General features: G+C 39.7%; 1 protein-coding gene across 2 annotated transcripts in view; it reads right to left on the bottom strand.

Annotated features, from left to right (window-relative positions):
• The window catches only part of grk4 (G protein-coupled receptor kinase 4), a 204855-nt gene that overhangs the window by 74518 nt on the left and 102531 nt on the right, over positions 1 to 27806 (bottom strand). For both annotated transcript variants that reach the window (XM_061881348.1, XM_061881347.1), the window contains exon 3: positions 4641 to 4753. In XM_061881348.1, coding sequence (XP_061737332.1) covers positions 4641 to 4753 — 113 coding nt within the window. The remainder of the gene's footprint in view (positions 1 to 4640; positions 4754 to 27806) is intronic.

Genomic DNA, 27806 nt, shown 5'->3' with positions numbered 1-27806 from the left:
CATTGATTGATTGATTGATATTATCCGCCGACCGCCGTGTTGCTGTAGGGAGGAAAAGCGGAACGACACATTGCGGAAATAACATTATTCTCCGTGCGTTGGGTAAATACAAATATATTCCACAACCCCAAACGTGTCTTTTCCGAAGCCTGCAGTGAAGAGAAAGGTGGCTGATGGGCAAAGACAATTCCAGGGAAAGTGGGCGATGCAATATTTCTTTGTTGAGCACAGGGGCCCCAGGACGTGTCTTATTTGCACAGAGAAAGTTGCAGTGCACAAGGGACACAATTTGAAACCTCATTACACAACTAGACATGCTGAGGAGTACGCAACATTTTTTTTAAATAAATCTTTTAATTGCAGCCCAGCCTCACCCAGACTCTGTGTCCAGTGGCCCCCAGGTAAATTAAGTTTGAGACCCCTGCATTAGATGAAGTGTCCGTATTATTAATTTTTCAAATGAACAGGCATCCCAGTACGGGCATGCCAACCTTGAAAAAAGACTAATGTGTGTTCTTTTTAAATAACTGTGCTTTGCTCCTGTTTTGCTTTGCAGCATTCCTCTGGGAGTGGAGACACAATCTTGGGCCTGTGTTTGCTTGCTCCCCGGGCTGACGTGGGCTTGACCTCATGGATGAGTGCATAAAGGAAGAGGAGGGGTCTGCACTGTGACAGCCTGTCTATGTCACTAATCACCTACTTCATTGACCCAACCCCCCCACACCTAACACCCAATGTTATTGCCAAAACCAAAAAGGGACAGAGCCCTCTTCATCCTACAGGCCAGGAATACAGTCATGTTGGAACATACGAACAAAATGACCGAAGAAATTGTTTTAAAGTTGGGCTGCACAATTCATCGAAATCAAAGTTTTTATTAGTGACATTATGTAAACCGAAAGAGGTTTCATTTGACCAACACAGTGTTTTTCAACCTTTTTTTGAGCCAAGGCACATTTTTTGCGTCGAAAAAATCCGGAGGCACACCACCAGCAGAAATCATTAAAAAACTAAACTCAGTTGACAGTAAAAAGTCGTCGCAATTGTTGGATATGACTTTAAACCATAACCAACCATGTATCACTATAGCTCTTGTCTCAAAGTAGGTGTACTGTCACCACCTGTCACATCACGCCGTGAATTGTTTTGAGTTTTTTGCTGTTTTCCTGTGTACAGTGTTTTAGTTCTTGTCTTGCGCTCCTATTTTGGTGGCTTTTTCTCTTTTTTTGGTATTTTCCTGTTGCAGTTTCATGTCTTCCTTTGAGCAATATTACCTTGTTTTAGCAATCAAGAATATTTCAGTTGTTTTTATCGTTCTTTGTGTGGACATTGTTGATTGTCATGTCATGCTCGGATGTACTTTGTGGACGCCGTCTTTGCTCCACAGTAAGTCTTTGCTGTCGTCCAGCATTCTGTTTTTGTTTACTTTGTAGCCAGTTCCGTTTTAGAGTCGCTCTGCATCGCCTTCCCTAAACGTCAATGCTTTTTCTTAGGGGCACTACCCTTGTGTTTATTTTTGGCTTAAGCATTAGACACCTTTTTACTTGCGCACTGCCTCCCGCTGTTCCTGACATCTACAAAGCAATTAGCTACCGGCTGCCACCTACTGAAATGGAAGAGTATTACAAGGTTACTCTGACGAGCTGGAGACAGCACCGACACTTAAGAACACATAATTTGCAGAGTATAATTACTGGTTTGCAAAAAATATATTTAACCCGAGTAGGTGAAATTAGAAAATCTCCCACGGCACACCAAACTGTATTTTGCGGCACACTAGAGTGCCGCCGCACAGTGGTTGAAAAACACTAGACCAACAGACATGTTGGTCCATCAGAATCGTTGAGATTTGGGATTTTTCGTCTTTCGCTTCAAACAGGAAGAAAGATGTCTCATTCTGTGCATTGCTCTCAGCTCCTGAGCGCATGTATTTAACAGAAGAATTAACTGAATGCAGTGAGCCCTCTTTGCAGGCCTCCACAAACTTTGTCTCAGTGAGGGGTAGAACTCAGCGCCAGCTATACAAACACAGGAGGCACAAACAGACAGCCTTCCTACTTGAGACTCGACATTGAGAAGTGCCGCAAACAAAAGTAAAAGTCCTGTTGTGGTAATTTTTCAGCTTCAAATCAGATGGGCGATATCAACACAGATGTAAGAGCGAGAGTGCCGTGATCGCGTGGTGGCAATAAACAAAAAGACAACGTCTGACCTCTTTTTTCTAACCGGGAAAGAAACGCAATTTAAAGTTAAATTTCTGCTTACAGAACTCAGTCCACTTTTTTTTTTGTTTATTATTTATTTAGAATACAGTTACCATATTTTCCGGACCATAGGCCACATAAGGCGCACTGCCGATGAATCATCTATTTTCGATCTTTTTTCATATATAAGGCGCACCAGATCATAGGGGGCATTAAAGGAGTCATATTATCTTTTTTTTTTTCTAACTTGAAAACACTTCCTTGTGGTCTACATAACATGTAATGGTGGGTTTTTTTTGGTCAAAATGTTGCATGGATTATGTTTTACAGATCATCTTCAAGCCGCTTTCTGACAGTCGCTTCAGGATTTGCCGTTTTGTGGGCGGTCTTATTTACGTGTCTCACCTTCAGCAGCGTCTTCTTCCCAACATCTTTGTGGTAGCGGTGTAGCGTGCAAGGACGGCGTGGAATAAGTGTCAAAAGATGGAGCTAACTGTTTTAATGACATTCAGACTTGAATTAAATCAATAACGGAGCAGCATCTCCTCATCCGGAAACAAGTTGTTTCCCGTGAAAAAACGTTTGACCGAGACTCTCTAATAACTAAAGTTCCTTGAGTGATTAATGTAAACTCACTACAGATATAAGTAAGAACTTTATACTAATTTATATTAGAAATGACAACAGCGGAAGATGAATGTCCCATAACAAGAAGATAGAGAAAAGGTAAAGGTGTATCGACTACGGCGTCCCACGGACTACAAAGGCGGATTCGCACAATTTTTCAGGATTTATGCAGATCCCAAATACAGATCAGCAGGTACCAGAAGGTAAGAAAAGTTGCTTTTGCATAATATTGTGAAACAAAACAGCAGATAATATCTATTGCCTTATTCACACCATAATAATACTCATATGTTTAATGCGCCGGCAATTCATCAAGCGGTGCGGCTTCATCGCTTCAAAGTCGTACTAAAACATTTGGATAGATTTATGAGCATCGTGTGTAATGTTTTATATTTTCAATGGAACAAATAAACTCTTGGTGTTGTTTACTTGAGTCACATTGCCATTATAATGCAGTCTATACATATCTATTATGTTTGACTGCCTTCTACTGGTCACACTTATCTTTACACCATGTACCAAATACAATTGTTTTGACCTCGGTAAGAAAAAACTGAATTTTTCCGTGCATTAGGTGCAACGGGTTATAAGGCGCACTGTCGAGTTTTGAGGAAAAAAAAATATTTTAAGTGCGCCTTATAGTCCCAAAAATACGGTATTTACTTTCCAAATACACTACATTGGTAAACAATTATACAGCACTGAGAAATACAAGTTTATATCCTTTTAAATGGATACTTGCATTTTTATAGTATAGTACGATTAAATTGCATTTTAAACACAGTATCGTTTTTAAAGGTCATTTCTTCAGTGTAAGAGTATGACGTACACAAAAGCGATGTAGACAAAAAGCTCTGAGTCCGTCTGCATTAAGACAAATATTTTTTAAAGTACATTTTTGCATAATGTTCTAATGTGGGGCACCTTAAGACAAGAATATATTGATTGACAGTCTAAAGCAGGGGTGTCAAACTCAAATACAGTGTGAGCCAAATTTTAAAACTGAACAAAGCCGCGGGCCAAGGTTGAACAAATTAACCTTTTAGGTGGTAGCATGTATTGTAGTGTCCCGGAAGAGTTAGTGCTGCAATGGGTTCTGGGTATTTGTTCTGTTGTGTTACGGTACGGATGTTCTCCCAAAATGTGTTTGTCATTCTTGTTTGGTGTGGGTTCACAGTGTGGCACATATTTGTAACAGTGTTAAAGTTGTTTATACGGCCACCCTCAAGTGTCACCTGTATGGCTGTTGACCAAGTATGCCTTGCATTCACTTATGAGTGTGTATAAGCCGCTTACATTATGAAGCTGTTTGTATTGAGGATAAGCGGACGTGACGACAGGTTTTAGAGAACGTTAAAGGCAGTGCCTTTAAGGCACGGCCCCCAATATTGTTGTCCGGGTGGGAATTCGGAGATCTTCGGGAGAATGGTTGCCCAGGGAAATTTTCGGGAGGGGCACTGAACTTCGGAAGTCTCCCGGGAAAATCGGGAGGGTTGGCAAGTATGAGTATTAGCGATGAATGCGGTGTTACAGCGGCACAGCCACTGTATAACACCGGCGGGCCAGCTCTAATGTTAATTTGATACTGCCTCAAGGGCCAAATGAGTTTGACACCCATGGTCTGAAGCTAACATGTCTTCCATCACTAAATATTTTCGCAGTTTTGTGCATTTTAATGTGAATAATATAATATAAATCCCAAATTGCAATCACAATTTTGAAGAGAAAAAGCGCAACTAGGTTTTTCCTCAAAATCGTGCAGCCCTGTGTGAAAGGAAAAGAGGAAAAAGAGCATGTACAAAAACTTACCACAGCGTCCATGAACTCGATGCAGCGCTTCAGCTCTGGCCTAGTGTCACAGTACTGACGAAATAGAAGTCGACCAATGGGCTGCTTCTCGCACAGACTGGTATAGTCTCTCTCTAAAAGAAGGCGAGATGACAAGGAAAAAGATGAGTATGCAGGGAGAATTGAACATCAACATAATGCACAAACAGCTTCAGTTTGTGCATAATGTCCACATGAAAATGCAAAATTCAAATAAAGCAAAAAGTCACAGTTGTGCTTTGGTTAAATGAATGCAGCCTATCTCAGCTGCATTTGGGCGGAAGGCGGAGTACACCCTGGACAAGTCGCCATCGCAGGGCCAACACAGATAGACAGACAACATTCACACTCACATTCACACACTAGGGACCATTTAGTGTTGCCAATCAACCTATCCCCAGGTGAATATTTTTGGAGGTGGGAGGAAGCCGGAGTACCCGGAGGGAACCCACGCAGTCACGGGGAGAACATGCAAACTCCACACAGAAAGATCCCGAGCCTGGATTTGAACCCAGGACTGCAGGACCTTCGTATTGTGAGGCAGACGCACTAACCCCTCTGTTCCACCATGCTGCCCTGGAAAACACATATTCACCATTAATTAGTTGCTTATCAACATTCAAATTAGCAACATATTGGCTCTTAATTAGTCACTATTAAGTACTTATTAATGTCTTATTCTGCATGACCTTATTATACAACCAGTAAGCCTTTAATTAAGAGTCTTCCCTCAATAACCTCAGAATTATTGCTTATTAATAACTCTTATATGTTCGCCTAGTGTCCAAATAACTTTAAATGAAGTCTGTTACTTTAATAAGCAACTAATTAATGGTGAATATGTTATATCATTACATTCCAACCTCAAATGTAGCCGCATTGCCGCATACGAGACGTGCAAACAGTGATGATTTGGCTCACAACATCAAAACTTCAGAAATAAAATTAATATTTACATTATCTTCGACCCAACTCTCTCCTTTGAGGCACACATTAAAAGCGTTACTAAAACGGCCTTCTTTCATCTCCGTAATATCGCTAAAATTCGCTCCATTCTGACCACTAAAGACGCTGAGATCATTATCCATGCGTTTGTTACGTCTCGCCTCGACTACTGTAACGTATTATTTTCGGGTCTCCCCATGTCTAGCATTAAAAGATTACAGTTGGTACAAAATGTGGCTGCTAGACTTTTGACAAGAACAAGAAAGTTTGATCACATTACGCCTGTACTGTATATACCTTTATATACATATATACATACATATATACCTATACTGTATATACCTTTATATACATATATACATACATATATACCTATACTGTATATACCTTTATATACATATATACATACATATATACCTATACTGTATATACCTTTATATACATATATACATACATATATACCTATACTGTATATACCTTTATATACATATATACATACATATATACCTATACTGTATATACCTTTATATACATATATACATACATATATACCTATACTGTATATACCTTTATATACATATATACATACATATATACCTATACTGGCTCACCTGCACTGGCTTCCTGTGCACTTAAGATGTGACTTTAAGGTTTTACTACTTACGTATAAAATACTACACGGTCTAGCTCCGTCCTATCTTGCCGATTGTATTGTACCATATGTCCCGGCAAGAAATCTGCGTTCAAAGGACTCCGGCTTGTTAGTGATTCCCAAAGCCCAAAAAAAGTCTGCGGGCTATAGAGCGTTTTCCGTTCGGGCTCCAGTACTCTGGAATGCCCTCCCGGTAACAGTTCGAGATGCCACCTCAGTAGAAGCATTTAAGTCTCACCTTAAAACTCATTTGTATACTCTAGCCTTTAAATAGACTCCCTTTTTAGACCAGTTGATCTGCCGTTTCTTTTCTTTTTCTTCTATGTCCCACTCTCCCTTGTGGAGGGGGTCCGGTCCGATCCGGTGGCCATGTACTGCTTGCCTGTGTATCGGCTGGGGACATCTCTGCGATGCTGATCCGCCTCCGCTTGGGATGGTTTCCTGCTGGCTCCGCTGTGAACGGGACTCTCGCTGCTGTGTTGGATCCGCTTTGGACTGGACTCTCGCGACTGTGTTGGATCCATTGTGGATTGAACTTTCACAGTATCATGTTAGACCCGCTCGACATCCATTGCTTTCCTCCTCTCCAAGGTTCTCATAGTCATTATTGTCACCGATGTCCCACTGGGTGTGAGTTTTCCTTGCCCTTATGTGGGCCTACCGAGGATGTCGTGGTGGTTTGTGCAGCCCTTTGAGACACTAGTGATTTAGGGCTATATAAGTAAACATTGATTGATTAACAACCTAGGCTGTAGTGTACACACAATAACATTTTGGATCACAGCATCATAAGGTCAAAATTTAAATGTGTAATATACAAATTCCTGCAAACAAAAATACATGACACGAACTGCTGTGTATCGTCAGGAGTTTTGCACTATCCATACAAGTTGAATGGATAGTTGAATGACACTCTTCTTGCTTGTTGAAGATGTTTCAGAGTTGCTTCCATTCAACCTTTGTAGAGTATAACAGTGTTTTTCAACCTTTTTTGAGCCGAGGCATGTTTTTTCATTTAAAAATGAAACTCAGTTGACAGTAAAAAGTCGTTGTCGTAATTGTTGGATATGACTTTAAATCCTAAGCAACCATGTATCACTATAGTTCTTGTCTCAAAGTAGGTGTACTGTCACCACCTGTCACATCACGCCCTGATTTATTTGGATTTTTTTTCTGATTTCCTGTGTGTAGTGTTTTACTTCTTGTCCTGCGCTCCTATTTTGGTGGCTTTTCCTGTTTTCTTGGTATTTTCCTGTAGCAGTTTCATGTCTTCCTTTGAGCGCTATTCCCCGCTTCTGCTTTGTTTTAGCAATCAAGAATATTTAAGTCGTTGCTATCCTTCTTTGTGGGAAAATTGTTGATTGTCATGTCATGTTTGGATGTACTTTGTAGACGCCGTCTGCTCCACAGAAAGTCTTTGCTGTCGTCCGAGATTCTGTTTTTGTTTACTTTGTAGCCAGTTCAGTTTTAGTTTTGTTCTGCATAGCCTTCTCTAAGCTTCAATGTCTTTTCTTAGGGGCACTTTCCTATTGTTTATTTTTGGTTTAAGCATTAGATACTTTTTTTTACCTGCACGCTGCCTCCTTTGGTTGTCTGCATACTGGTTTTATGACAAACCATCGTCGTCTCATGTGATGTGTTCCTGACATCGACAAAGCAATTAGCTACCGGCTGACACCTACTGATATAAAAGAGTATTACATGGTTACTCTGCCGAGCTCTAGACAGCACAGACACTCAACAACAGCACATTATTTGCACACTATAATTACTTCCATCCATCCATCCATCCATCCATTTTCTACCGCTTATTCCCTTTTGGGGTCGCGGGGGGCGCTGGCGCCTATCTCAGCTACAATCGGGCGGGAGGCGGGGTACACCCTGGACAAGTCGCCACCTCATCGCAGGGCCAACACAGATGGACAGACAACATTCACACTCACATTCACACACTAGGGCCAATTTAGTGTTGCCAATCAACCTATCCCCAGGTGCATGTCTTTGGAAGTGGGAGGAAGCCGGAGTACCCGGAGGGAACCCACGCAGTCACAGGGAGAACATGCAAACTCCACACAGAAAGATCCCGAGGCTGGATTTGAACCCAGGACTGCAGGACCTTCGTATTGTGAGGCAGACGCACTAACCCCTCTGCCACCGTGAAGCCCACTATAATTACTTGTTTGCAAAAAATATTTTTACCCCAAGTGGGTGAAATTACATAATCTTCCACGGCACACCAGACTGTATCACACGGCACACTAGTGTGCCGCGGCACAGTGGTTGAAAAACTCTGCAGTACTGTGATAATTTGTCACATATAAACAGAATGTCTGAACTAAACACTTATAAAACATACAGACCTGATTTACTAAGATCCAAAAAAAAAATGCGCTAGACAGAGTGTGCAAAAAAAAAAAAAGATCTACTAACACTGTGTTTGCAACTGAAAATTGGTGCAGACTGCCTTATTTACCTGAGAATTTTGCTTGCATTCTCGGCTTAAACTACGGAGATTTTCATTGTCTGCAAATTCATCAATCAATCAATCAATGTTTATTTATATAGCCCCAAATCACAAATGTCTCAAAGGACTGCACAAATCATTACGACTACAACATCCTCGGAAGAACCCACAAAAGGGCAAGGAAAACTCACACCCAGTGGGCAGGGAGAATTCACATCCAGTGGGACGCCAGTGACAATGCTGACTATGAGAAACCTTGGAGAGGACCTCAGATGTGGGCAACCCCCCCTCTCTAGGGGACCGAAAGCAATGGATGTCGAGCGGGTCTAACATGATACTGTGAAAGTTCAATCCATAGTGGCTCCAAGACAGCAGCGAGAGTTCAGTTCAAGCGGATCCAAGACAGCAGCGAGAGTCCCGTCCACATGTTATCACGCTGGAACCAGCAGCAAACATCTATAATCTGTAACACTTTTTTATAATTGCAATCTGGACAACAGAAACATTTGCACAATGACACTTATTTCTGCGCGCGAGGCTGTGGATCACATCATAAGCGTATTATTGCGTCTGGAATGACACAATGACAAATGCACAATTTAAGACATTTTTTCATGTAGAAGATATATTTTAGTAATATATTTAATACACAAATGCCAGCAGACACCAAAACGTATCAATCCAATAATTTGTAATCAGCCCTTTAAGTCATCCAGCGGCTATAAAATTATAAAAGGAAGTTCCTGAATAGACAATATGTCCAGTATTTTTTATTTATGTCCATCCAAAATATTGACACACACACACGTCAGAGAGAGGAATCTCAACTGTCAATTGTCTGTCTTTGCGGTGCGATCACTGATTCTGCAGCTGTGTGTGGAAATGTCAATTTGCACATCCTTCTGGCACGCTTTGATTGACTAATCGAAACTTTTATTAGTAGATTGCACAGAATCCACATATTCCGTACAATTGACCATCAAATGGTAACACCCGAATAAGTTTTACAACTTGTTTAATCAATTCATGATAAAAATTCACGCCAGGGTTTCCCACACATTCATTTATTTGTGGCGGCCCGCCACGAAAGAATTACGGCCGCCACAAATAAAAATAAAAAATATATATATTTTATTTTATTTTATTTCAGTAGAAGCATTTAAGTCTCATCTTAAAACTCATCTGTATACTCTAGCCTTTAAATAGACCTCCTTTTTAGACCAGTTGATCTGCCGCTTCTTTTCTTTCTCCTATGTCGTCCGATGACCATGGATGAAGTACTGACTGTCCAGAGTCGAGACCCAGGATGGACCGCTCGCCTGTATCGGTTGGGGACATCTCTACGCTGCTGATCCGCTTGAGATGGTTTCCTGTGGACGGGACTCTCACTGCTGTCTTGGAGCCACTATGGATTGAACTTTCACAGTATCATGTTAGACCCGCTCGACATCCATTGCTTTCGGTCCCCTAGAGGGGGGGGGGGGTTGCCCACATCTGAGGTCCTCTCCAAGGTTTCTCATAGTCAGCATTGTCACTGGCGTCCCACTGGATGTGAATTCTCCCTGCCCACTGGGTGTGAGTTTTCCTTGCCCTTTTGTGGGTTCTTCCGAGGATGTTGTAGTCGTAATGATTTGTGCAGTCCTTTGAGACATTTGTGATTTGGGGCTATATAAATAAACATTGATTGATTGATTGATTTCCGGATTTTGACTCGCTCGACCGCTCATAAAAGCAATGGGACTCTGTCTGTGAATGGAGCTTGTAGTTACATGTTATATAAATATGTAAATATTGTATAAATATGTACATAAAGTGTTGTAATTATATTCCAACTCCGCGTTCTTCTTGGTCATCGCCGCCACCGCTGCCACCCAAACCCCCCAACCCCCGACCACACCACCACAAATAGATGCCTGACCTGTGGGAAACACTGCACCCACTAAATAAAATGCAAAAAAGTGTTGATAAATCACATCGTGAGTGCTAAACAATTGTATTTGCATTTTAAACTCCCAGTATTGAGGGCGTTTGGATGATCAGCATATATTTTGTTTATTTATGAAGACGGAGACACAACATTGATTACACGCCTTATTGTGATTACTTAACAGACGTACCACTTTGCACGCGTTTAGTATCAGCTTAGCATGTGCTATCAGGTTTGCACATGTTTCCCAGTCGCGTGGCAATAGTGTCCCTCCTTTTTGAACCGGTAGTGATTCCTGTAGCTTAGCTATTTTTAGATCCATGTAATGAGGTAGTGTCCTTCAGACGCTACAAAGAGTGCAAATGGACTGCAAATCCAGGGGGGAAAAACACAACAATACAGAGAAAATACAATGACCTGGATTAATGAAAACATTCATAGATACGGAGAACATCCATGATGATTGGCTGGTTTACGTATGATAAATCACGATTGGGTATGGTTAGGGCAAAACATTAGCAAATCGTGAGTCATATGACACACGTGATGCAGTGTTTACCGAAGAACATGCATATTCTGTGCAATAAAAGTCTAGATTTTCTCAAAGGAATTATTGCGCATCGAAGATTAAGAAAAAGAACAAGCATTTTGGCCTTTTGCAGTTTGTGAGACATTTGCTACGACGTTTGCGCTGAAGAGCGTTTTGGCGAACAGTCGGCGACACAAGTGGTGGAACACTTACGTGAGTTCCTATAAAATGTTATTTCCCCCTGTTTTCTGCTCGTATGTCAAACCATGCAGCTAAGTTACACACTGCTATAACATATGACAGTGGCGGCTTTTAAGGAGAGAAAGGCTTGCAGCAGCTGCAACCACAAATAAAAATGATAGTTTTGTTGCTAGTCGTGTTTTAATATAGAAAAAGTGACTAAAAGAATTGGAGAAATCCCTAGAGAAAAATTCTCAATGGAGTACATTGTACAAAAAGCTTATAGAGGAAAACGATATTATTTAAGACAAAATATATAGATTTGTTTTATATGCATGTATACAGCACAGGACACACCTTCTCCTCATTCAATGGGTTTTCTTTACTTTCACGACCATTTAAATTGTAGATTGTCACTATCAATCAATCAATCAATGTTTACTTATATAGCCCTAAATCACTAGTGTCTCAAAGGGCTGCACAAACCACCACGACATCCTCGGTAGGCCCACATAAGGGCAAGGAAAACTCACACCCAGTGGGACGTCGGTGACAATGATGACTATGAGAACCTTGGAGAGGAGGAAAGCAATGGATGTCGAGCGGATCTAACATGATACTGTGAAAGTTCAATCCACAATGGATCCAACACAGTCGCGAGAGTCCAGTCCAAAGAGGATCCAAGACACAGCAGCGAGAGTCCCGTTCACAGCGGAGCCAGCAGGAAACCATCCCAAGCGTAGGCGGACCAGCAGCGCAGAGATGTCCCCAGCCGATACACAGGCGAGCAGTACATGGCCACCGGATCGGACCGGACCCCCTCCACACGGGAGAGTGGGACATAGAAGAAAAAGAAAAGAAACGGCAGATCAACTGGTCTAAAAAGGGAGTCTATTTAAAGGCTAGAGTATACAAATGAGTTTTAAGGTGAGACTTAAATGCTTCTACTGAGGTGGCATCGCGAACTGTTACCGGGAGGGCATTCCAGAGTACTGGAGCCCAAACGGAAAATGCTCTATAGCCCGCAGACTTTTTTTGGGTTTTGGGAATCACTAATAAGCCGGAGTCCTTTGAACGCAGATTTCTTGCCGGGACATATGGTACAATACAATCGGCAAGATAGGATGGAGCTAGACCGTGTAGTATTTTATACGTAAGTAGTAAAACCTTAAAGTCACATCTTAAGTGCACAGGAAGCCAGTGCAGGTGAGCCAGTATAGGTATATATGTATGTATATATGTATATAAAGGTATATACAGTACAGGCGTAATGTGATCAAACTTTCTTGTTCTTGTCAAAAGTCTAGCAGCCGCATTTTGTACCAACTGTAATCTTTTAATGCTAGACATGGGGAGACCCGAAAATAATACGTTACAGTAGTCGAGGCGAGACGTAACAAACGCATGGATAATGATCTCAGCGTCTTTAGTGGACAGAATGGAGCGAATTTTAGCGATATTACGGAGATGAAAGAAGGCCGTTTTAGTAACGCTTTTAATGTGTGCCTCAAAGGAGAGAGTTGGGTCGAAGATAATACCCAGATTCTTTACCGTGTCGCCTTGTTTAATTGTTTGGTTGTCAAATGTTAGAGTTGTATTATTAAATAGAGTTCGGTGTCTAGCAGGACCGATAATCAGCATTTCCGTTTTTTTGGCGTTGAGTTGCAAAAAGTTAGCGGACATCCATTGTTTAATTTCATTAAGACACGCCTCCAGCTGACTACAATCCGGCGTGTTGGTCAGCTTTAGGGGCATGTAGAGTTGGGTGTCATCAGCATAACAGTGAAAGCTGATACCGTATTTGCGTAAAATCATCAAAACTATGAATGAACACACGTGGAGTTATGTACTTAACAAAAAAAGTTGAAATAACTAAAAACATGTTTTATATTCTAGTTTCTTCAAAATAGCCACCCTTTGCTCAGATTGCTGTTTTTGCAAACTGTTGGCATTCTCTGGAAGAGCTTCAAGCACACCTGTGGAGTGAAAACCATTTCGAGTGACAACCTCTTGAAGCTCTTCGAGAGAATGCCAAGAGTGTGCAAAGCAGTAATGAGAGCAAAGGATGGCTATTTTGAAGAAACTAGAATGTAAAACATCCATCCATTTTCTACCGCTTGCCCCTTTTGGGGTCGTGGGTGGTGCTGGAGCCTATCTCAGCTGCATCCGGGCGAAAGGCAGGGTACACCCTGGACATGTCGCCACCTCATCATAGAGCCAACACGGATAGACAGACAACATTCACACACTCGGGCCAATTTAGTGTTGCCAATCAACCTATCCCCAGGTGCATGCCCGGGATTGAACTCAGGACCTTCGTATTGTGAGGCACTAATCCCTGTGGCACCGTGCTGACGAATATAAAACAGGTTTTTAGTTATTTCACCTGTTTTTGTTAAGTACATAACTCCACGTGTTCATTCATAGTTTTGATGCCTTTAGTGACAATCTACAATGTAAATAGTCATGAAAATAAAGAAAACTCATTGAATGAGAAGGTGTGTCCAAACGTTTGGCCTGTACTGTACATTTGTGCCTTTCAAAGGAAAACATATGCATCATAACAAATAATATGATGACATCATATTGACCACGCTCCCACCATCACAATCATATTGGCAATCGAGGGGAAACCCTGTCCTTACTTACCAACTAATCACCTAAGTCAGTGGTTCTCAAATGGGGGTACGCGTACCTCTGGGGGTACTTGAAGGTATGCCAAGGGGTACGAGATTTTTTTTTAAATATTCTACAAAATAGCAACAATTCAAAAATCCTTTATAAATATATTTATTGAACAATACTTCAACAAAATATGAATGTAAGTTCATAAACTGTGAAAAGAAATGCAACAAAGCAATATTCAGTGTTGACACCTAGATTTTTTGTTCCATAAATATTGATGTTAAAGATTTATTTTTTTGTGAAGAAATGTTTAGAAGTAAGTTGATGAATCCAGATGGATCTCTATTACAATCCCCAAAGAGGGCACTTTAAGTTGATGATTACTTCTATGTGGAGAAATCTTTATTTATAATTAAACCGCTTGTTTATTTTTCAACAATTTTTTTGTTATTTTTATATCTTTTTTCCAAATAGTACAACAAAGACCACTACAAATGAGCAATATTTTGCACTGTTATACAATTTAATAAATCAGAAACTGATGACATAGTGCTGTATTTTACTTCTTTATCTCTTTTTTTCAAACAAAAATGCTTTGCTCTGATTAGGGGGTACTTGAATTTAAAAAATGTTCACAGGGGGTACATCACTGAAAAAAAGTTGAGAACCACTGCCCTAAGTATTTAAGTAACTAACTGACAAAGAACTGCAAAGATTACATAACCTCCTGAAGGAGGAAATAACTTCAGATTATTGACATTACCAACCATCCTCCAAAGCGGCGGTAAACATAATGAAGTAATGTTTTAATTACAAACCACCATAAAAGAATGACATGACAGTACATGCACAATTTTCTTACAAGAGTCAATTGGCTTTCCCCGTTTACAAATTGTTGCAGCAATTGCTTGTGAGTAATACAGAAAATTGTGTTTGTGTGTATTCTTCCTGCACAGCAGGCCCCATTTATTAAGACTAATTCATGTCCATGGGAGCCAGACATCCACCAGACGGCCCAACATGCCACTATCTGACAAAAACACACACATTTCATCCATATAAAAATAAAAATAGGCCACACAGACTTATGAAAGCATGCACACTTGCGTGCAGAGTGTTGAAGAGGAAGCACAGGATGAAAAGTCTGACGGGTGACAGTTACAGAACAACCTGCAATAATAAATCAAATCTTTGCGACCACTCTTCCAGCTGCACAGATTATTACCCATCATTCCCTCTGTTCTACAGCACACTGCTTATTAGTCTAACTCACTCATATGATCACAAAGTCTAAGGCAGGGATCTAAAACTTTAATCACTATATGCAAACTACTTGGACAAAAAGAAAGGAGAAGGGAGTTATTTGTGTTTTAATCATCGGACTGGAAACATATAAATTGGACTGTATTTTCCGGACTATAGGGCGCACCGGATTATAAGGCGCACTGCCGATGAATGGGCTATTTTTGATCTTTTTTCTTATAAAACAGGGGTCTCAAACTCAATTTACCTGGGGGCCACTGGACGGTGAGGCTGGGCCGCAAGAAAAGATTTCTTTAAAAAAATTGTTGCATACTCCTCAGCATGTCTATTTGTATAATGAGGTTTCAAATTGTATTCCTTGTGCACCGCAACTTTCTCTGTGCAAATAAGAGACATCGGGGTGCCCCTGTGCTCAACAAAGAAATATTGCATCTCCCACTTTTCCTGGAATTGTATTTGCACATCACTAACCTTTCTCTTCACTGCAGGCTTTGAAAAAGACATGTTTGGGGTTGTGGAATATATTTGTATTTAGCCGACGCACGGGGAATAATGTTCTTTCCGCAATGTGTGTCGTTCCGCTTTTCTTCCCTACAGCAACACGGCGGTTGGCGGATAATAGCCGGGATAGCGAGCGCAAAAAAGTGACGGCTCCCGGAGTGTTATCCGGCGTCATATAGGCATATGTGTAGTGTTCATCGTGTGAGGCAATGCAAATTAAACAATAAAAAAGACAAATAATGGTTTGAATTGGTCCAGGCTATCGGGGACTGTTATTACTGATGGACAGGTATCGCGGTGTGACTGCAGCCAGGCACTTAAGAAAACCCTCGTCTCCATGGCAACGTCTCTGTCGCTTTCACTCATTTGCCGCTTTTCCACTGATGCAGGGGTAGGCAACCCAGAACGTTGAAAGAGCCATTTTGGACCCAAATAACACAACGTTGTCAAGCGGCATTCATATAAAACTTGTGGGCCGCACTAACATTAAACTTTAATATTAAAGTGGGGGGCGCAAAATAACGCCGCGTGTCTGAGACCCCACATATAAAAGGTGTGCTGGATTATACGGCGCATTAAAGGGGTCATATTATTATTTTCTAAATTGAAAAGACTTCGTTGTGGTCTATATAACATGTAATGGTGGTTCATCTTCAAACGGCCTTCTGACAGTCTCTTCCGGATGCGCCGTTTTGTGGGCAGTTTTATTTACGTGGCCCACCTTCGGCAGCGTCTTCTCCCCGCCATCTATGTTGTAGCGGTGTTGCGTGCAAAGACGGGAGTTGAAGAAGTGTCGAAAAATGGAGCTAACTGTTTTAATGACATTCAGACTTTACTTAAATCAATAGCGGAGCAGCATCTCCTCTTCCGGAAACAACACCAAGGACTGTTTTCACTGTTTTCTCCGTAGCAGAACCTCCAGGTTCTGTAATAAATTCTTCCCTCAGGCCGTAAGAAGCTTGAATGCATCATAATAATCCCCAAAATTCCCCCCAAGAATGGATTAACTCGCTGGAATATAAAGACAATATAACATACATCCATAAATGTGGATGCATATGCAAAAGTGCATGTATTTATCTGTAAAGTAATTTATTTTATTTATTTATATCTGTACCTTAAGGATGTTTTATCCTGCACTACAATGAACTAATGCAACAAAATTTCATTCTTATCTGTACTGTAAAGTTCAAATTTGAATGACAATAAAAAGGAAGTCTTAGGCCAAGTCTAACAACACTCAACAACAACACTAATACCTGTAATAACTTAAGTTCCTTGGGTAAATAATGTAAACTTACGCTTTTATGGCGAGTTTACTGGCAGATATAAGTAAGAACTTTATACTAATTTATAGTACAAAATGGCAACAGAGGAGGATGAATGTCCCATAACAAGAAGATAAGAGAAAAAGAAGAAGCCTATAGACTACGTCGCCTGTACAGTCTACAAAGGCTGACTCGCGCAATTTTTCAGGATTTATGCAGATCCAAAATACAAATCAGCAGGTACCAGAAGGTAAGAAAAGTTGCTTTTTCATAATATTGCGAAACAAAATGGCAGATAATGTCTTACCTTATATACACACCACAATAATACTTGTATGTTTAAACTGTTGGTGTTGTTTACTTCAGTCATATTGCCATCATAGTGCAGTCTGCATGTATATCTTATGTTTGACTGCCATCTACTGGTCACACTTATCATTACACTATATACCAAATTGTCATGTTCTATGGTCTGGATCTTGTTTTTCTGTTATTTTTGGTTTTGAACTCCATTAGCTCCTGTTTTTTGGTGCACTCTTGTTTGTTTTGTTTGCCATGGTGGCATATGGTTTTCACCTGCTGCTGGTGTTCGGACATACGCACCTGGCTTTAATCAGGAAGAGACAATTTAAGCCAGTAGTTCCCAGGCAGTCGGGCTGGCGACATTACTCTGTTTTTGCTCTGTCCATTCCATCGTCCTTCATGCTCTACTGATGTTCAATTCTTCTCCATAGTTTATACTGCTCGTTTCACGCAACAGTAAGTGTTTTTTGGTTACATATCTATAGTCTGGCTAAGTGTTAGTTTTTGTTTCCTTAACCAAGTTGTCCCTCCGCTGTGAGCGCCTTTTGTTTGTCTTTTTTTAAGTAGAAATTAGAATATGCTCCCACCTTCTACCGATGTCTGGTCTAGTCCGATTGCATCCCGGGAAAACAATCCTGGCAGCAAGCTGCGAAAAGATCCACGTCCTGACACAAATAAAATTGCTTTGAGGTCGGTGAGCAAAATCTGAATTATTGCGTACATTAGACGCATCGGGTTATTAGGCGCACTGTCGAGTTTTGAGGGGAAAAAAAGGATTTGAGGTGCGCCTTATAGTCCAGAAAATAAGGTACTTTGAAATAAAGCAAATCTCCACTCAAACAGTGTGACCAGTTTGTCATTAAAATCGAAGCATAATGTCTGAATTGAACAATTATAAAAATACTAAAACTTGAAACAAATATTATTTGACCCATTAGTGAGCGACTCAAAACCTCTAACATGCTACCTGTTGGAAACACCTGGTTTAAAGCATTGCTAGTAAGCATGGAGAAGATTGCAGAGATACAGCTTTTATTGCCCCTCTTAGCACCTGTTGCTGTGTTTTACATCTGAAGAGCAGATGCTCACAAATCAAATCTCCATATTGAAGCACATTGTGCTTTCCCTCGGGTATTGCCTTACATCATTGATCCCCAAGAATCGTTGGTGTTTCCCTGTCAGCTGGAAATAGCTCTGAAACACACACTTGATAAAAGACAAATTTAGAAACCTTATATAGTAAAATTGCTCGGAGCGTTTATCTGTTTATGTGAACAACTTGTTGAAATTTATGTCACCCAAGCAGCACAGCTTGGTTCAGTATGCAGGTTGTGTTGCAATTTTCAATGTATAACAAAGACATTGACTCGAAAAAACGCTCCAAAGTAAGTTAAGTAAGGCTCAAGTTTTCCTAAAATGCGTTAGCTCAATGCTAGTATACGCTAACTTTGTTTTTTACACGCTACTGGTACAAAATGCGGCCGCAAAGACTTTTGACAACAAGAAAGTTTGATCATGTTACGCCTATACTGTATATACCTTTATATACATATATACATACATATATACCTATACTGTATATACCTTTATATACATATATACATACATATATACCTGTACTGTATATACCTTTATATACATATATACATACATATATACCTATACTGTATATACCTTTATATACATATATACATACATATATACCTATACTGTATATACCTTTATATACATATATACATACATATATACCTGTACTGTATATACCTTTATATACATATATACATACATATATACCTGTACTGTATATACCTTTATATACATATATACATACATATATACCTATACTGTATATACCTTTATATACATATATACATACATATATACCTATACTGTATATACCTTTATATACATATATACCTATACTGTATATACCTTTATATACATATATACATACATATATACCTATACTGTATATACCTTTATATACATATATACATACATATATACCTATACTGTATATACCTTTATATACATATATACATACATATATACCTATACTGTATATACCTTTATATACATATATACCTATACTGTATATATCTTTATATACATATATACATACATATATACCTATACTGTATATACCTTTATATACATATATACCTATACTGTATATACCTTTATATACATATATACATACATATATACCTATACTGTATATACCTTTATATACATATATACCTATACTGTATATACCTTTATATACATATATACATACACATATACCTATACTGTATATACCTTTATATACATATATACATACATATATACCTATACTGTATATACCTTTATATACATATATACCTATACTGGCTCACCTGCACTGGCTTCCTGTGCACTTAAGATGTGACTTTAAGGTTTTACTACTTACGTATAAAATACTACACGGTCTAGCTCCATCCTATCTTGCCGATTGTATTGTGAATTGATTAACGTGGACCCCGACTTAAACAATTTTAATAACATATTTGGGTGTTACCATTTAGTGGTCAATTGTACGGAATATGTACTGTACTGTGCAAACTACTAATAAAAATTTCAATCAATCAATTAAATTGTACCATATGTACCGGCCAGATATCTGCGTATTAAGAACTCCGGCTTATTAGTGATTCCCGGAGCCCAAAAACAGTCTGCGGGCTATAGAGCGTTTTTACTATTCGGGCTCCAGTACTCAGGAATGCCCTCCCGGTAAAAGTTCGAGATGCTACCTCAGTAAAAGCATTTAAGACCCATCTTAAAACTAATTTGTATACACTAGCTTTTAAATAGACCCCACTTTTAGACCAGTGTCTTTTCTGCTCTGCCCCCCTCTCCTGCGTGGAAACGTCATTAGGTGACCACAGATGATGTACTAGTTGTTAAAAGTTGGGATCAGGGGTGGGAACCTGGGGTAAATCAGTTGGGGACATCTCTGCGCTGCTGACTTGTCTCCACTCAAGATGATCCCCTGCTGGCCTCACTATGGACTGGAGTCTCTCATACTATAAACTAGATCCACTCGACGTCCATTGCACCGGTCACCCAAGAGGGGGGTCTCCACGCCTGCGGTCCCCTTCAAGGTATCTCAATGAATCCCATGGGGTTGAGTTTTTCTTTGCCTTGATGTGGGATCTGAGCCGGGGACGTCGTCGTGGCTTGTGCAGCCCTTTGAGATACTTGTGTTTAGGGCTGTACAAATAAACTTTGAGTTATTGATTGGTTGATACTGGTTAGCTTTAGCGATTTTATATGGTAATTTAAACACCTTCAAATGTGTTGACGAAAACTCCAACTAAAATGCACGTTACCATCAAAGAGCCGGTGCGTAATTAGTAAATACCTTATCAGGGCTGAGCGGTATGACCGAAAATTCATACCATGGTATAAGTTGAATCCCTTGACAGTAACGGTATATATCTCTGTATAAGTGTTGCGGTGTACAACTTCAATCAATCAATCAATGTTTATTTATATAGCCCCAAATCACAAATGTCTCAAAGGACTGCACAAATCATTACGACTACAACATCCTCGGAAGAACCCACAAAAGGGCAAGGAAAACTCACACCCAGTGGGCAGGGAGAATTCACATCCAGTGGGACGCCAGTGACAATGCTGACTATGAGAAACCTTGGAGAGGACCTCAGATGTGGGCAACCCCCCCCCTCTAGGGGACCGAAAGCAATGGATGTCGAGCGGGTCTAACATGATACTGTGAAAGTTCAATCCATAGTGGCTCCAAGACAGCAGTGAGAGTCCCGTCCACAGGAAACCATCTCAAGCGGATCAGCAGCGTAGAGATGTCCCCAACCGATACAGGCGAGCGGTCCATCCTGGGTCTCGACTCTGGACAGTCAGTACTTCATCCATGGTCATCGGACCGGACCCCCTCCACAAGGGAGGGGGGGACATAGGAGAAAGAAAAGAAGCGGCAGATCAACTGGTCTAAAAAGGAGGTCTATTTAAAGGCTAGAGTATACAGATGAGTTTTAAGATGAGACTTAAATGCTTCTACTGAGGTAGCATCTCGAACTGTTACCGGGAGGGCATTCCAGAGTACTGGAGCCCGAACGGAAAACGCTCTATAGCCCGCAGACTTTTTTTGAGCTCTAGGAATCACTAATAAGCCGGAGTCTTTTGAACGCAGATTTCTTGCCGGGACATATGGTACAATACAATCGGCAAGATAGGATGGAGCTAGACCGTGTAGTATTTTATACGTAAGTAGTAAAACCTTAAAGTCACATCTTAAGTGCACAGGAAAGCCAGTGCAGGTGAGCCAGTACAGGCGTAATATGATCTTATAATGGAGTGTTTCTGAATGGGTTTTGTCGTCCCTTAGCAATTCTATATTTTTTTTTTTAATAAAACCTCTTGAAGCTCTTCGAGAGAATGCCAAGAGTGTGCAAAGCAGTAATGAGAGCAAAGGATGGCTATTTTGAAGAAACTAGAATGTAAAACATCCATCCATTTTCTACCGCTTGCCCCTTTTGGGGTCGTGGGTGGTCTGGAGCCTATCTCAGCTGCATCCGGGCGAAAGGCAGGGTACACCCTGGACATGTCGCCACCTCATCATAGAGCCAACACGGATAGACAGACAACATTCACACACTCGGGCCAATTTAGTGTTGCCAATCAACCTATCCCCAGGTGCATGCCCGGATTGAACTCAGACCTTCGTTATTGTGAGGCACTAATCCCTGTGGCACCGTGCTGACGAATATAAAAACAGTTTTTAGTTATTTCACCTGTTTTTGTTAAGTACATAACTCACGTGTTCATTCATAGTTTTGATGCCTTTAGTGACAATCTACAATGTAAATAGTCATGAAAATAAAGAAAACTCATTGAATGAGAAGGTGTGTCCAAACGTTTGGCCTGTACTGTACATTTGTGCCCTTTCAAAGGAAAACATATGCATCATAACAAATAATATGATGACATCATATTGACCACGCTCCCACCATCACAATCATATTGGCAATCGAGGGGAAACCCTGTCCTTACTTACCAACTAATCACCTAAGTCAGTGGTTCTCAAATGGGGGTACGCGTACCTCTGGGGGTACTTGAAGGTATGCCAAGGGGTACGAGATTTTTTTTTAAATATTCTACAAAATAGCAACAATTCAAAAATCCTTTATAAATATATTTATTGAACAATACTTCAACAAAATATGAATGTAAGTTCATAAACTGTGAAAAGAAATGCAACAAAGCAATATTCAGTGTTGACACCTAGATTTTTTGTTCCATAAATATTGATGTTAAAGATTTATTTTTTTGTGAAGAAATGTTTAGAAGTAAGTTGATGAATCCAGATGGATCTCTATTACAATCCCAAAGAGGGCACTTTAAGTTGATGATTACTTCTATGTGGAGAAATCTTTATTTATAATTAAACCGCTTGTTTATTTTTCAACAATTTTTTTGTTATTTTTATATCTTTTTTCCAAATAGTACAACAAAGACCACTACAAATGAGCAATATTTTGCACTGTTATACAATTTAATAAATCAGAAACTGATGACATAGTGCTGTATTTTACTTCTTTATCTCTTTTTTTCAAACAAAAATGCTTTGCTCTGATTAGGGGGTACTTGAATTTAAAAAATGTTCACAGGGGGTACATCACTGAAAAAAAGTTGAGAACCACTGCCCTAAGTATTTAAGTAACTAACTGACAAAGAACTGCAAAGATTACATAACCTCCTGAAGGAGGAAATAACTTCAGATTATTGACATTACCAACCATCCTCCAAAGCGGCGGTAAACATAATGAAGTAATGTTTTAATTACAAACCACCATAAAAGAATGACATGACAGTACATGCACAATTTTCTTACAAGAGTCAATTGGCTTTCCCCGTTTACAAATTGTTGCAGCAATTGCTTGTGAGTAATACAGAAAATTGTGTTTGTGTGTATTCTTCCTGCACAGCAGGCCCCATTTATTAAGACTAATTCATGTCCATGGGAGCCAGACATCCACCAGACGGCCCAACATGCCACTATCTGACAAAAACACACACATTTCATCCATATAAAAATAAAAATAGGCCACACAGACTTATGAAAGCATGCACACTTGCGTGCAGAGTGTTGAAGAGGAAGCACAGGATGAAAAGTCTGACGGGTGACAGTTACAGAACAACCTGCAATAATAAATCAAATCTTTGCGACCACTCTTCCAGCTGCACAGATTATTACCCATCATTCCCTCTGTTCTACAGCACACTGCTTATTAGTCTAACTCACTCATATGATCACAAAGTCTAAGGCAGGGATCTAAAACTTTAATCACTATATGCAAACTACTTGGACAAAAAGAAAGGAGAAGGGAGTTATTTGTGTTTTAATCATCGGACTGGAAACATATAAATTGGACTGTATTTTCCGGACTATAGGGCGCACCGGATTATAAGGCGCACTGCCGATGAATGGGCTATTTTTGATCTTTTTTCTTATAAAACAGGGGTCTCAAACTCAATTTACCTGGGGGCCACTGGACGGTGAGGCTGGGCCGCAAGAAAAGATTTCTTTAAAAAAATTGTTGCATACTCCTCAGCATGTCTATTTGTATAATGAGGTTTCAAATTGTATTCCTTGTGCACCGCAACTTTCTCTGTGCAAATAAGAGACATCGGGGTGCCCCTGTGCTCAACAAAGAAATATTGCATCTCCCACTTTTCCTGGAATTGTATTTGCACATCACTAACCTTTCTCTTCACTGCAGGCTTTGAAAAAGACATGTTTGGGGTTGTGGAATATATTTGTATTTAGCCGACGCACGGGGAATAATGTTCTTTCCGCAATGTGTGTCGTTCCGCTTTTCTTCCCTACAGCAACACGGCGGTTGGCGGATAATAGCCGGGATAGCGAGCGCAAAAAAGTGACGGCTCCCGGAGTGTTATCCGGCGTCATATAGGCATATGTGTAGTGTTCATCGTGTGAGGCAATGCAAATTAAACAATAAAAAAGACAAATAATGGTTTGAATTGGTCCAGGCTATCGGGGACTGTTATTACTGATGGACAGGTATCGCGGTGTGACTGCAGCCAGGCACTTAAGAAAACCCTCGTCTCCATGGCAACGTCTCTGTCGCTTTCACTCATTTGCCGCTTTTCCACTGATGCAGGGGTAGGCAACCCAGAACGTTGAAAGAGCCATTTTGGACCCAAATAACACAACGTTGTCAAGCGGCATTCATATAAAACTTGTGGGCCGCACTAACATTAAACTTTAATATTAAAGTGGGGGGCGCAAAATAACGCCGCGTGTCTGAGACCCCACATATAAAAGGTGTGCTGGATTATACGGCGCATTAAAGGGGTCATATTATTATTTTCTAAATTGAAAAGACTTCGTTGTGGTCTATATAACATGTAATGGTGGTTCATCTTCAAACGGCCTTCTGACAGTCTCTTCCGGATGCGCCGTTTTGTGGGCAGTTTTATTTACGTGGCCCACCTTCGGCAGCGTCTTCTCCCCGCCATCTATGTTGTAGCGGTGTTGCGTGCAAAGACGGGAGTTGAAGAAGTGTCGAAAAATGGAGCTAACTGTTTTAATGACATTCAGACTTTACTTAAATCAATAGCGGAGCAGCATCTCCTCTTCCGGAAACAACACCAAGGACTGTTTTCACTGTTTTCTCCGTAGCAGAACCTCCAGGTTCTGTAATAAATTCTTCCCTCAGGCCGTAAGAAGCTTGAATGCATCATAATAATCCCCAAAATTCCCCCCAAGAATGGATTAACTCGCTGGAATATAAAGACAATATAACATACATCCATAAATGTGGATGCATATGCAAAAGTGCATGTATTTATCTGTAAAGTAATTTATTTTATTTATTTATATCTGTACCTTAAGGATGTTTTATCCTGCACTACAATGAACTAATGCAACAAAATTTCATTCTTATCTGTACTGTAAAGTTCAAATTTGAATGACAATAAAAAGGAAGTCTTAGGCCAAGTCTAACAACACTCAACAACAACACTAATACCTGTAATAACTTAAGTTCCTTGGGTAAATAATGTAAACTTACGCTTTTATGGCGAGTTTACTGGCAGATATAAGTAAGAACTTTATACTAATTTATAGTACAAAATGGCAACAGAGGAGGATGAATGTCCCATAACAAGAAGATAAGAGAAAAAGAAGAAGCCTATAGACTACGTCGCCTGTACAGTCTACAAAGGCTGACTCGCGCAATTTTTCAGGATTTATGCAGATCCAAAATACAAATCAGCAGGTACCAGAAGGTAAGAAAAGTTGCTTTTTCATAATATTGCGAAACAAAATGGCAGATAATGTCTTACCTTATATACACACCACAATAATACTTGTATGTTTAAACTGTTGGTGTTGTTTACTTCAGTCATATTGCCATCATAGTGCAGTCTGCATGTATATCTTATGTTTGACTGCCATCTACTGGTCACACTTATCATTACACTATATACCAAATTGTCATGTTCTATGGTCTGGATCTTGTTTTTCTGTTATTTTTGGTTTTGAACTCCATTAGCTCCTGTTTTTTGGTGCACTCTTGTTTGTTTTGTTTGCCATGGTGGCATATGGTTTTCACCTGCTGCTGGTGTTCGGACATACGCACCTGGCTTTAATCAGGAAGAGACAATTTAAGCCAGTAGTTCCCAGGCAGTCGGGCTGGCGACATTACTCTGTTTTTGCTCTGTCCATTCCATCGTCCTTCATGCTCTACTGATGTTCAATTCTTCTCCATAGTTTATACTGCTCGTTTCACGCAACAGTAAGTGTTTTTTGGTTACATATCTATAGTCTGGCTAAGTGTTAGTTTTTGTTTCCTTAACCAAGTTGTCCCTCCGCTGTGAGCGCCTTTTGTTTGTCTTTTTTTAAGTAGAAATTAGAATATGCTCCCACCTTCTACCGATGTCTGGTCTAGTCCGATTGCATCCCGGGAAAACAATCCTGGCAGCAAGCTGCGAAAAGATCCACGTCCTGACACAAATAAAATTGCTTTGAGGTCGGTGAGCAAAATCTGAATTATTGCGTACATTAGACGCATCGGGTTATTAGGCGCACTGTCGAGTTTTGAGGGGAAAAAAAGGATTTGAGGTGCGCCTTATAGTCCAGAAAATAAGGTACTTTGAAATAAAGCAAATCTCCACTCAAACAGTGTGACCAGTTTGTCATTAAAATCGAAGCATAATGTCTGAATTGAACAATTATAAAAATACTAAAACTTGAAACAAATATTATTTGACCCATTAGTGAGCGACTCAAAACCTCTAACATGCTACCTGTTGGAAACACCTGGTTTAAAGCATTGCTAGTAAGCATGGAGAAGATTGCAGAGATACAGCTTTTATTGCCCCTCTTAGCACCTGTTGCTGTGTTTTACATCTGAAGAGCAGATGCTCACAAATCAAATCTCCATATTGAAGCACATTGTGCTTTCCCTCGGGTATTGCCTTACATCATTGATCCCCAAGAATCGTTGGTGTTTCCCTGTCAGCTGGAAATAGCTCTGAAACACACACTTGATAAAAGACAAATTTAGAAACCTTATATAGTAAAATTGCTCGGAGCGTTTATCTGTTTATGTGAACAACTTGTTGAAATTTATGTCACCCAAGCAGCACAGCTTGGTTCAGTATGCAGGTTGTGTTGCAATTTTCAATGTATAACAAAGACATTGACTCGAAAAAACGCTCCAAAGTAAGTTAAGTAAGGCTCAAGTTTTCCTAAAATGCGTTAGCTCAATGCTAGTATACGCTAACTTTGTTTTTTACACGCTACTGGTACAAAATGCGGCCGCAAAGACTTTTGACAACAAGAAAGTTTGATCATGTTACGCCTATACTGTATATACCTTTATATACATATATACATACATATATACCTATACTGTATATACCTTTATATACATATATACATACATATATACCTGTACTGTATATACCTTTATATACATATATACATACATATATACCTATACTGTATATACCTTTATATACATATATACATACATATATACCTATACTGTATATACCTTTATATACATATATACATACATATATACCTGTACTGTATATACCTTTATATACATATATACATACATATATACCTGTACTGTATATACCTTTATATACATATATACATACATATATACCTATACTGTATATACCTTTATATACATATATACATACATATATACCTATACTGTATATACCTTTATATACATATATACCTATACTGTATATACCTTTATATACATATATACATACATATATACCTATACTGTATATACCTTTATATACATATATACATACATATATACCTATACTGTATATACCTTTATATACATATATACATACATATATACCTATACTGTATATACCTTTATATACATATATACCTATACTGTATATATCTTTATATACATATATACATACATATAT

This window comes from Nerophis ophidion, linkage group LG20, assembly GCF_033978795.1.
Source record: "Nerophis ophidion isolate RoL-2023_Sa linkage group LG20, RoL_Noph_v1.0, whole genome shotgun sequence".
Classification (NCBI taxonomy): domain Eukaryota; kingdom Metazoa; phylum Chordata; class Actinopteri; order Syngnathiformes; family Syngnathidae; genus Nerophis; species Nerophis ophidion.
This window is presented reverse-complemented; position numbering and strand designations above follow the sequence as displayed.